Source organism: Triplophysa dalaica, chromosome 6 (assembly GCF_015846415.1).
Source record: "Triplophysa dalaica isolate WHDGS20190420 chromosome 6, ASM1584641v1, whole genome shotgun sequence".
NCBI lineage: Eukaryota > Metazoa > Chordata > Actinopteri > Cypriniformes > Nemacheilidae > Triplophysa > Triplophysa dalaica.
In genome coordinates, this window is record NC_079547.1 from 24,494,157 (window position 1) to 24,507,623 (window position 13,467).

General features: G+C 39.0%; 1 protein-coding gene across 1 annotated transcript; it reads left to right on the plus strand.

Annotated features, from left to right (window-relative positions):
* The first annotated feature begins 1,167 nt into the window (after positions 1 to 1,167).
* LOC130424251 (inhibin beta B chain) lies at positions 1,168 to 5,039 on the plus strand. Its single transcript, XM_056749748.1, has 2 exons — positions 1,168 to 2,025; positions 2,853 to 5,039. The coding sequence occupies exons 1-2, from the start codon at positions 1,608 to 1,610 to the stop codon at positions 3,614 to 3,616; spliced, it is 1,182 nt and encodes a 393-aa protein (XP_056605726.1). The 5' UTR covers positions 1,168 to 1,607; the 3' UTR covers positions 3,617 to 5,039.
* The last annotated feature ends 8,428 nt before the right edge of the window (positions 5,040 to 13,467 follow it).

Sequence of the window (13,467 nt, forward strand, 5' to 3'; positions counted from 1 at the left end):
ATGGCTTTATCTTGACCTCAATCTGCAATTCCTATACAATAAATATGTTTAAAAATAGAGTTGTATCTAGTGTGGTCAGTAAGTAGGGTAAAGGTAAAAGTAATCTGAGTTCATGATGTGCCTAATTTGGAATGTTCTCACTCTGACCTCAGAAAATCAACAAGTGATAGGTAGTACACACATTGAAACCAGGCCAATTTAATGTATCTGACCGGCAAGAGGGTCTAAGATCCCACACAAACACTTGTGCTTCAAAGATTTGCTCCTCTTTTAAAAAGACTGAAATGTTAAAGTTGTTAAAGTAAATATACACATATTAGTATCACGAGCCATAGCATCACGCGCCGAAGCATCGCGCAGCTGTGTCCTAAATTCACATCTATATGGACCAGTGCATATGCACCTGTGACAATGACGTCATTGTGTATGACTCAGTATTAAGACCTCACCTCTAGGCGGCGACTGCACACTGAGCACCAGTGCAGCTTCATCTTGCCAAACATATTTGTTTTAATTAGTGATTTTTTTATTAATTTTAACTTAAAAATACATTACACCTTAGTGTAGAGGTGTTACCCTTACATATGTTTAACTATTCACACAATTATTTCAACATCACGTTCATCCCTGAGCGTCTTAACAGAGTTGCAACACAATGTTCTTGGACCGATTATACATCGCTTTTGTTGTGTTGGGATTTGTTTGTTTGTTAAAATAAGTATATACTATATAGGCCAAAAAACGAATAATGTTGAAAATGGCCAGATATGACATGGGGTTGGGGTGAAGTTAACGTGCGTAACGGGGTGTAAGGGAGTATACATATATCACAATATACATTTGTATGTGATTCTGAAACACTTTAAGTTACAGCCTTTATAAAAAATGTAAAATTCAAGTAAAAATTATAAATAATAAATGAAAAACACGTGGTAACTACCGTTTTACTACAAATACCATGGTTAAAATGTAGTTACTGTAGTAAATACCATCAGTTCATTTGCAACATACTATGGAAAAACACCCACTACAGTAAAAGGATTCCAGGTGTTAAATCCAAACCGGTTTCTCTCTGAAGAAATTCTTCCATTGCATCATATTTACAAGTCCAGTGTTGTCTTGTGATCTGTAAGTGCATGTTTGGTTTGGATGATTTAGTTTGAGAGTGTTTGGTGGTCACTGGGATAGAGGTGACGCGATGAACTTCGCCCCTCTTTCCACTCTTGGTGATGCGCACACTGAACCTCCGGCGCGTGCGGGAGGGCGACTCGACGTGGCACTGTAAAAGTGTCATATGTTTATTTATTCGCGCTAATGATTAACCCTAGATCGCCTCTATGTGATTAATTGAGAAGGGAACACGTGCATCACCGCAGTAACTCGCTTACCTGCGGGCTCGCGTCCTCCCTCCCCTCGCGCGGAAAAGAGAGAGTGCGCGCGTACTTGATGCGATCATCGGTGCGACCTTTTAAACGTGTCGCAACCTTTGATGGATTACCCCACTTCTGAGTCCTCAGGTGCGACTTACATCTCTCAGTCATCTGACTAGTGCGCATCTCTCCAACCGTCTCCAAGTGACGCCGACACCACAAACTTGCGTGGACAAGATGTTCTCTCTGTCATTCTCGTGGGTGTCCCTCTCTTCGACCCTCTGGGTGTACCTGTGTCCCAAACGGGGCCGCGTCGGGTGCGTGTACGCGCTCCTGTCGGCGCTGGTGATGCTGAGCGCTCTGACGGTGGATGCAGCATCCACTGCCTGCCCGACGTGCGGTCGGCCAGCAATGGAGAAGGGCGAGGAAGAGCGTTACCTGATCGAGATCGCCAAACAGCAGATCCTAAGCAAGCTTCACCTGCGGGAGAGGCCGAACATCACGCAGCCGTTACCGCGCGCCGCGCTCATGACTGCGCTGCGCAAGTTACACGCGGGCCGCGTCCGGCAGGACGGAACTCTGGACATGGAAAATAGCTTTATAAACCCACAAGCGGGTAACCAAGCATACGAGATAGTCAGTTTTGCTACTGTCGGTGAGTATCCAGACTAATGTGGCCTCATTTATGAAACGAGCTGACGGTTCACTACATCCATACAAACTGAGAATTAACTTTAAATAGCTTTGAGTTGCATTCTATTCAAAGTGTTGCTTTCTATTTAGAGATACCGATGGGACTGGCCCAGCAAGTGTCCTTCAAGGATGCATGGAAAGCAAACAACTGCTCTGTGATTAATAAGCAATTTTCGATATCATTTTTGTAAATTTGAGAAAATGCAACTTGTAATATAATGAATATATACAGCCCCGGAAAAAAGAGAACATCCAAAATATTTTAAATTTTTCTGATTTTTTTATTTATAGGTGTGTTTAGGCAAAGCAATTCATTTAGTTTTATTCTGTGTGTGAATTACTGACCAAATGTACCAATTTTAAATTTTTCTACATTTATTTGATCGAAATGAAAAATAACTTTTTTCAAACGAGACAATACTCATTTTCTTACATCATTTTTGTTGGAATTATCCTGATTTTTAAATCACAATTTACATGCTACGTTTAATTTTCTCAGTCTTTTACATTGCTGTCGGATGACGTTATGTCATACCTGAGGTGGACTGAAACTACATGCAGAAATGCTGATTCAATGCAAAAGTCTCTTAAAATTTTCCAGATCTGTATATATCTGCACTGGATCTCTAGTCTCCATTGGCTTCACATGCAATCCTCTATTGTTTCTCCAACAGTCCACATTTTTTTAAACATAAATTCTAGATAAGTGCAAACAGAACGTACGCAGTATCTGTTGCCACCCATCCACTCTCCTCTAAGTGTGAGCATTTCTTTATGCTTTCCTTTCAGAAGACGACGTGTCTGTTGGTATCAGCACCCATCTGTCATTCCAGTTCCTGCAGGAGAAAAGTCGCAGCTTGCAGGTCCTGCAGTCGTCTCTGTGGATGTACGTGCAGCCGGCCAACGGTTCTCACCCCAGCGTGACGGCTAAAATCTACCTGTTGGAGAAGGACAATGGCAGCCGCACGCTGCTTATCCAGAGGAGCTTAGAGGCCACTCGGGGCGGCTGGCACACGTTTCCCGTTACCACCTCCCTGCAGCGCTTCCTCGACAAGGACAAAACGAGTTTCCGCCTAGAGGTGCACTGCGAGGAAGACGGACGCAACCTGTGCGGCCAGGGTACATTCAGCGACTCCTCCCAACAGCCGTTCCTGGTGGCCCAAGTGCGTCAGCGTGACGACGACTCCGAGCACACCCTGAGCAAGCGCTCGCTGAGGTGTGGCGAGGATGCCAGCGTCTGCTGCAAGAAAGACTTCTACGTCAAGTTTCGAGACATACATTGGCAGGACTGGATCATTGCGCCCGAGGGTTACCACATGAACTACTGCATGGGTCAGTGTCCGCAGCACCTGTCGGGTTCTCCGGGCATCGCCTCGTCCTTCCACGCCACCGTCTTCAGCCAGCTGAAGGCCAACGGCATTCACTCGGCGGTCTCGTCCTGCTGCGTGCCCATCCAGAGGCGCCCGCTCTCCATGGTGTACTTCAACTCTCAGCACATCATTGTTAAGATGGACGTCCCGGACATGATCGTGGAGTCCTGCGGGTGCACGTAAACGACAGCCATGCGATGTTTTAGTACTTTCTGTACATTGGCAGTATACAACATTTCCTAAACCTACAGTGGGATCCAAAAGTCTGAAACCGCATACACATCTGAGATTCTTTATCTAATTAACAAACATAAAATTACATTTAAAAATGTAATTTTTCCAAATAAAGATGAAAAATTGCTTATCAAATGTGTAAAATTGAACATCTGATCTGCTTTTATACTTAAGGTCCGATGTTCACTATAGAAAGAGGGGGACGAATCAAATACAGAGACATTTTGAAATTCTCTTTCAATGCAGTTGTAATACAAGTAATGTAATTTTTGATAAATGTGCCGAATTTCACTAGATCCTCGTGGTGTCAGACTTTTGGAACCCCATCGCATTTGTACCAAAACTTAATAAGCAGTCAAAAGGACACCAAATATTACTTCATCAAGGCTTTCCATAGGCTCCTATGCATCCACATGGTAAATGATGAAATACTCAGGGAATTCAAAGGCACTGTAAAAGCCATTACGTGACACACTGTACCCATTAATGTCATCTGTGCAGAGGCCACTGATCTAAACTGGTTACCCAACGCCACAGGTAAACATTTAGATATTGCCACACGTCCCAACAAAGTTCCACTGGCACGAATGAATGTTGTAAGGTAACAGAAATCAGATGAATCTGTTCGTGTATTTAAACAGGAAAAATACTTCATAGTTCTCAAAGCTTTCAAACGTTTGTTTACGCTAAGCACTAACAAATGCAACCTTCTTTTAAAAGATGCTCATTCATTTGAGTGAGAGATTACGTTTTTAATAATAAATAATAATTGATATTTATTTAGAACCCTTTCCAAATGCTCAAAGGTGTTGTGATGTACGAAAATCTACACTGTACATGTTACAATGTAGTGTTTCTCTATGCAAACCATATCTTGATGCAGCTTTTGGCTTGTGTTGTTTATTTCATTGTGTTTTAAGTACTTCCTTCTGTAGACATGCTTTTGATAACAGCGACTTTTCTTTCTGCATGTTTAGGCTACGAGCATCATTCCGCACGTTTACAGTTATGGAAATTCTGACTCATGAAAGCATTCTCTTGTGCTTTATTTTCCATTGTTTGGAAACTTCAGATCTAAAAACATTGCTGCTGTCACCCACCTGACAGTCGTTTATCTGTTGCTGCACTTTATTTGTTATATATTAAAAATGTCATTTTTTGCTCTTTTTTTGTCATAGGAGTCATACAGAAACGTACGCCACAGTATTATCACTGTACAGTAAAGTGTTTTATATGAGTATCCGCTCAAACCCAGAGTAATTTCTATAATTTTGTATGAAGAGATTATTTTCTTATATGTGGGACGGCTCAGAAATCTACACTGTAATGAACATTGTAATTTTTTTTAATAAACATCTTACTTGCTTTCTAAGTCATGATGCTTTCAATTATATTCCCAGACACACATTTTAAACACATTAACACAACCCCAATGAACAAAATGACAACTGATATATACAAAATCCATAAACGTGAAATCATGTACAGGAGATTGATAGAAAATGTTAGTCATCAGTTAGTCGAATAATTGATTACAGTACTCAGTAAACCAGCAGAATTCTATGAATTCAATGAAGGCAATCGATAATGTCTAAAAGGCAAAGAGCGTGTTTTTCTTGGGCAAATAATTGAAGTGGTTTTTATAGACGTCCATATTTGTCGAGTAAACAACCCTCACATTAATCTGGCAGGATTCGAATCTACTGTACAAAGACTACAGAATGACCTGCGCGTGATACATGTGCATTTGTTTGGTTTAGCTGCAAGGGTGATATTGGCATGAACATCACGACGTATCAAACGCAAACGTGCCTTACTCATTGTAACGGAACGATTTGACCACATGAAAGGACATAACTTGATGCAACTGGTTGAAAACTCTATCAACTTTGGCACATCTCATGAGGTTGTGAACAGAAAAGCAGATTTTTGTCCCGGACTGACTGACCGTGCGCCTGTGGTGCATGACTCAACGTGTAACAGAGATTGCATTTGTCCGTCTGTACCGCTGTTTCAATCGCCACGTGGACCTCTAAAGGGCATTTTCACATCTAAGGATTTTAATCGCACTCACAAAAGACCAATGAAATACTCCACTTAAATAAAAGAAAATTATACTGATTGTGGAAATAGAATTTCGCTCTCTCACTTCCCATTCTAGAAATCAAAACACATTTCAACATTTCCTGATACCTGAAAAGGTTTCATTCATTATAAGACTTGGTACATCGGTGTGTACCTCAGAGAAAGGAATAGTTCACCCCAATAAAAATTGTGTCATCATTTGTTCACATTTGTTTGTAAAATCGCTCTTTCTTCTGTGGAACACGAATGAAGATATTTAGAGAAATGTCTCTGTGGTTTTGTATCCATTCAATGGAAGTTAAAGGGCTTCAGTGTTGTTTGGTTGCCAACATTCTTCAAAATATTTTCTTTTGTGTTCTGCAGCAGAAAGTAAGTCATGCAGGTTTGAAATGAATAAACGATGAAACTATTTGTATTTTTGGGCGAACTGTCCCTTTAAATACTCTTTTTAATATTCATCAAGTTTATTTATTCAGTGTAATATTATACAGAGCTTTACATTCACCTTTCCGTGTACAACCATACACAACATCCTGACATAAATTGGGTGTGTATGTGCACACAAACAGGTTGAGTGTTTAATGCAAAGAAGTGTATGTTCAAGGGACACAGTGACTTACTGATCCACTGACACACTAACCCACAGACACACTGATTACTGTAATCCAGAAGAGACAAACACACACACACGCGTTGGTAATCCCCACTCATCGTCATGCATCCTCATGATTGTGATGAACCCTTTAAGACCCACACAGACACCGGGTGTGTTTTTTTCACCCGAGATTCATTCTCGAAAGCAAACTGACAGTGTGACCTGGATGTGATTTAATGCATTAAACAGCATCTACATTATTCCTCAAGACTTGACAAACCAAACGAAAGATGCTCTGTCCATGTCAGTCAACAACATTCAACAACAACAGTTCAGAGGCAACTATTAGTGCTTAGTGCACATCTGAAAAGGTTTTAATATACGATTGAAAATTACTACATGCCACATATTTAAAGGAAAGATAGCACCATGATAATATTTATAAAGTATCAAGAGGTCACATGCAAAATGTTTCTGTGCGTGTGTGCCTTCCCACAATGCACTGCGTCAAACACTTCAAATAACTTGCAAATGCACAAGTTGATCCTATTACTGCAGCCCCAGTTACCTGAAATACATTCTCAGTTACATAACATTCAGAATTAGCTTCTGTAAGCCGTGACCGGCAGTTACTAAAGAACACTTCAAAATAAACTTCATTCGTCAGATGTTCGTGATATATAATATTTTAAAACAAAGAGTGAATGTAGACTACTATATCTAAAAACATATCTCAACAAAGATTATCCGAACTTCATTAATGTGAAACTAAATAAATACTGTATATTACAAAAAATGACGTTCAAAAGAGAAATTCGTTGAATATTTGCTTTTTAAGACACAGGTTTAAACCATTATAATAGAAGGTAAAACGAGGAGATTGTGATAGTATTCTTTGAACAAAAGTATATGGTAACAAAGGAAAGCTAGTGTATATCGTATCAAGGAATATGTTCTTTCTAAGAAAAACCAAAAACTCATAGTTAATAAAGCAATCATTCACTACAGTTAATAATAATACATTTTTTGACGTTCCTGTCTTGTTTTCGAGTACGATGGGATATTTCTTTCCGCCTCAGTCTCTCGCCAAAAATGATCTTCACAAAAAACTAGGTGTATTCTGTCAAGAGACATCTGTAACTGCAGTTGCGTCATTTCGCCGCAAGGGAGGCGCTGTTTCGTTTTCAGCCCAGTGAGACGCTGACTAGTTGCAGTACAAGAGCTAATAGGAGCTGTATCATTACATCCAAGTGTTTGCTTAACTCATTTGAAGGTACGGTAGGCCTACACGTGCATGTGTGTGCGAGATAAGGATGGCACCACCTTTGCCTCATTTTGAGCCAGGAAAAACCCTGGAGTTGTGATATTTTTTGGCCAAGCCTCCTCAAGTTCTTCAAAGCTGAGCTTCAGGTTACACTCCAATGCATATAAGTATTCAATAGCATGTTTGGAAGACACCAGTTTTTTGGACATGACTTTTGGCCACTACTGTACATGCCCAATGCAAAAGAAGTCACATTCTGTTCAATACTCTTGAATGTTTCTTTTTTTACTTCAATCATTTTGTTAAACCAGCTGTTTCAGTATTATTTCATTCTTAGATGAACTGTAAGTTAAGAACAGCACAGTACAACGGATCCATACTGTGTGTTTTGTTTGAAACATTAATAGATTTATTTAAAAACTGATGTAATGTGACTTTGCACCCTTCACCATGAAATCTGGCTTCATTTGTGTTGTGCAAGAGCTGTACTGCAAACATTTTGCCTTGTTTCACTGTTTTCTTTACACTCCTTAATAAAGGTGCTTCACGACGCCATGGAAGAACCTTTATTGTCTAAATGGTTCCATAAACTTTTAACATCCAACAAATCTTTCTTATTTGGTTCTTTGTGGTAAAAAAATGCATGATTATAAAAAGGTAAGAAACAGATGATTCTTTAAAAAGAGATGGTTCTTCTTTGGAGTCTTTGACTGAATGGCTCTTTGTGGAACCAAAAAATGGTTCTTCTATGTCACTTCGTGAAAGACCTTTTAAAAGAATCCTCTGCACCTTTCATTGATTACATGCCCCCAAGATGAACACAAGTGCCCGCTAAAATGTAAGATAAAGGTCAAATTTGATCAAATAAAAAATATAAAAGGTGCAGCATTCAGACGGCTTTTGCTAATGTTGATATCATTTTAATGTTCACAGAGTTAAGTATGTCACTATTTTGAGCCGTTGAAGTAATTCAATTGGATCTCAAGTACAAAACATATCAGATAATTATAGAAATTGCTCTTGAGAAGGTAAAAATGCCTCTGGAGACCAATTCCACAGGGAAACTAATGTCACTTAACGGAAACGTTCATTTTGACTCCAGATGATAGACAGAAATACCGTATTATTTGGGTGATCTGATGATGGTTAGTCATCAATCAATTCCCTATATGCATTGCTTTTGAAAGCTTGATGTTTGAGGGAAAAACCTGCCGGAAAGGAAAAAACATTTTTACGATTAGAAATTTTACCCATTTCACTTGGCAGACGCTTTCATCTAAAGAAAGATGTGAGATATGCTGTACATTTGATCAGCTCATACATTCCTTAAACTCTTGACTCTGGTTTTGCAAGCACAATATTTTACCAGTCAAGCTACATGAACTTGAAATGGTGATAAAACATCTAATTGTACTTACAAAATGGTGTAGGCAAGTGTTTAAACAACACCTGCATCATTCAGTGCAGTAAATTTACCACTAGGTGGCACTCTCTCAAACGTGTAATTCTCATTTTATGCCACTAGAGTAGCATATTCACACCCCTGATGTGCATGTCCACATGTGTTTACACAACAGAAACACTTGACCATCATCTCCCCTCTGAGCCAATACAAACAAGCCAAAGTGATTGAAGACAAACCGGAGAAATGTCAGTACTTAAAATCTAAATAGTGTGGCTGAATTCTACTTCAGCTACTCTTCTGTAGTCAAAAACCTCAACTTCATTTGACCACTCAGTGATTTGTGAAGTACCTTGTCAACAGAATGTTCAAGAACAATCAATCAAGGTCTCGGATCAGAAAGAAAACTTCCCTTCTGCCGTACATACTTTGGTCAAACATGGACATTTTCTAGGCTAATGTTAACCAACGTTTGGGTTTGCACATATTTTAACCAAACATGGGTTGAAACAACACAGCATTTTGTGTGCATTTCAAAGTTCATGAAACTAAAGAGAAGTCTGACATTACAACCTGATGAACAGAGCTACACGTCTACACGTCTTTAAACCAGTATGTTTCTTCAACAAATCTCACGGAGCCTTCGGTCTTCTCATGCACACTTCTGCCGCCCCTCAGCTTCAACCCTGAACAGAAAAACCGACACAATATTCTGTTTGTCTCCAAGGGCTTTATGTTTTGCAACCTGTACAGTTGATTGTTTTTAGGTAGAAGTACTCATAAAAAAAAAAAAACAGGTGCCCCACCAAGACTTCCAAGCAATCGTCAGTACCTTATATTCTGCTTTCTTACGTTTCAATTTTATGAACAAGAACCAAAATGGGAATGATTTGGGATACTTGAAAAGCTTTCAGAAATATATGTGGACAAAAACAAATTCAGGGGAACTTTGGGTCTCAATTTTCCTCTCGAAGATGAACTGCTAAGTTTATCTATAATGAACCAGACTATCATTTGCCAAACACCAGATAACTGGTACAGAACAAACAGCATAGACAGAACCAGAACATCTCCTGCTTAGAGTTCAAGAAACAAGGACATGGACAAATTAACGCCTACATTATTACATTATCACATCGCTTATTGATTTCTAAACCCTTATGATTGAAAAGAAGACGAGTTTACCGTTCGTGACACTGTCCTCTCCAGTGGTTGGACTTGATCTGCAAAAATGATAAGGATTTTCTTGTTAATCCAGACAAACTTGAGTAGGAAAGTTGAAGAGATGTAAAGCGAGCATTGAATCTGTTAACTGGCTAAATCAGAAAATGACTCAAAGAGAACGTCCGACTGGCAACGATAAAACATACTGCTTACCAACTATAAAGGTACTTGGAAACCTGACATGTTTCTTGAGTCTTGGGATGGGGAAATAACTGGATAAGAAACCGGTTGCAGTTGTGAACCCTACAAGGAGAGGACATTAAGAGACCGAAACAGAATTCTTGATGTTTCTTCAGCAGGACTTTCTGTACAACACGTTTTGATGATATTGTGTGAACATACTAACGAACTCTGCCATTCCAAAATGAATTTGAGAATAGACACCTTGGGAATAAAACAAAGGGAAGGTAATGGGAGGAGAGTCATTGACACTACTCGACTGCTTTAAGACTAGAGAAGGTCTTGATTTCTCATCCTTTCATCTAAAGATCGTGTTTGAACTTTTAAAGGTTTCTGCAATTGTTTTAGTGTCTAAGTTTAGAGAATCCTTAGGATTCACTGTGACATGTTGTAGTTTGTACACCAGAAACAAACATGAATAAATCTTATATACGAGCACCTTCCTGCTGGATGAAGCTGTCTGAAACAGGTTCCCATCCTCCCTCAAAACTCATCAGCAAGGAGGACGACGCCCTTGACAACACCTGCCAAAGAGACGGTGGCAAGAGGACTTGAATACTCAACTGCCCAACCTCATACAGACCTGAAACTTCATCATCATCTAACAACCTTAGAGACAAACCACAGCCGGCTGCAGTTTATAGAGATTTATAGTGCCTTTTAGGACAAACAATTAAAAGTTCCAGTGCCATCCCAGGTTGGAATTTTGAAAGTTTTGAGTGAAACACCCACAATTCATGTTTCCAATTCCAGCTGAATAAACGACGGTGGTTTTAGGACTCTAAAGTTCTTCTGTCGTTTGAGGACAACATCGATGATAGCCTCAGACATCAATGGTGAAACGTTTGTGTGGTTTGGATCTACCGTCTGGCCAGAGGCCACTGAAACGTCTTTGTCCAGCCAAGTTGTTCTAGGAACTGATCATAGATTCATGATTCAGCAGCACATGTATCAATCGTCCTGAACTCCAATCAGAAGCATGTTAAGACACGAGCTGTGAGAAGTTCATTCAATGAGAAAACATGATCCTGCATCAAAATAAATGTCACCTTTCATATGGACGTTTATGCATTTGGCAGACACTTATCCATCACACAGTATTCAAGTTATACATTTATCAGTACATTTGCACTGCCAATGCAACGATCTATCAATGAAGCTACAGTGGTGGTTCTCAAAGCTTCGTACTGCAGGGGGGCTCGGGAGAACATTAAAATAAACTAAACACGCCTGTGATAATACACAGAGACAAAGCATCTAAATTACGTTCGCACCTAGGCTTCGTAGAAAGTCGCATATTGCATTGCACAATGCAAGAAATCACACAGTCAGTTTTGCTTTATGAGGCGTGTGTCACGAAATTGATGACGATTCTAAGGGGCTCTGACGAGAAATACATAGGTAAACCTGGGACAAATGACAGGTATCATTAACTTAAGTCAACACCAAAGTTCCAAGTCTACTCCTGATGCAAGATGGGCCAAGAGTTACTTATTTAAACCCTAATTACACATAATTTGCAATATATTATTTCTTTGGGGAGTGGCGTGACCAGAAAAGTTTAAGAACCAATGAGCAGTATTGGGCAAGTTACTCTGATGTACTTTGAGTTACTCAGTAATTAATTACTAGATACTAATTGCATATTCGATAGTGTCATAAGATTACTGTACAAATTACTCCAAAAAGTATTTCATTTATTATGAATTACTTCATATATCCTATATCAACCTTGATTAGTTAAGTGATTCAAGGATATATATGAAACGACTCTTTTAATTCATTTGAATAAATAATATAAAACTACATAAAGTACTCTTATTGACGGACCAAAGTTTACAAATGTGAGAAGAATACATTTAAGCACAGATTTTAAAGTTAGTCTTTGAATTTTGATGTCAATTCCCCTATTGCACACACATATATTACACACAGTATTTAGTTTAAATACATCATAAGTAATTGTAATTAAATTACAGAAAAACTAGGAGTAATCCCCTACTTTACATTTTCAAGGAAAACTTAATTAAATGACAGTCACTTATTACTTAGTAACTTGTTACAACCAACACTGCCAATGAGTTCCACAACTACACAATCCTCACCTGTTGAGATGTTCTGAGTTGTTCCTCTTTGCGGTGGTTGCGAGGGGGTTCTGGGGGGCTTCTATGGCAGCAGCTTTTGCCAGAGGGGAACTGGAATCCCCTGGTTGGGCCTGGGTTCTCCTGAGGTATTTTTTACTCGATTGGAGTTTTGGGTTCCTCGCCACTGTTTGCATATTGTTTTGCACTATTTGCCTGGCCGGGGGGGCTGCTTTACAATTCAGAAGTTAGACATAATTAATATTGCATATAAGAATTTATAGTCCGTTTAATATTTGACCTGTGGTTCTCTCTCCTTTATCTCAAATGTGTGCTTTCACTGTGCGTGTGTGCGAGTGTGTTTGCGTGTGTGTGTTTATGTCAATGTGTGTAAGTATGTATGCATATTGTGTGTGTGGAGCATTTGTATGTCTGTATTTTGTTGTTTTCACATTTTTATTGTTTTTACAGGTATATGTCTTTAGTTGTTTTTCTTGTATTCAATGTGTCACATGTACAGCTTCTTTGTAACAATGAAAACTGTAAAAAGCGCTATATAAATAAAGTTGAGTTGAGTTGAGTTGTTACTTACTAGCAGTGCTGTAACGTAACAAAGTGAAATTACTTATGTACATTACTTAAATATTTTAAGTATCTGTACTTTCCTTGAGTCTTTATATTTCTGCAGACTTTTACTTTTACTCCATTACATTTCTTGAACAAAATGTATACCTTTACTCTACAATTCCCCTAAGAATGTTCGTTACTACAAAATAAAAGCATAGAAACTGAAATAGACAAGTCGGCGATCGGGTCACCATGACAATGCTGAACCATTCATGTGTTAAAGCTCAACGTGCAAGTGACAAAAAGTGCTCTCCGCAGTTCATTTCAACACAAGGTTTTAATGTGCTGCTTCTTTTAAAGATAAACAGCTAAACATTTTTTTGATTCAATGAATGATGAAAT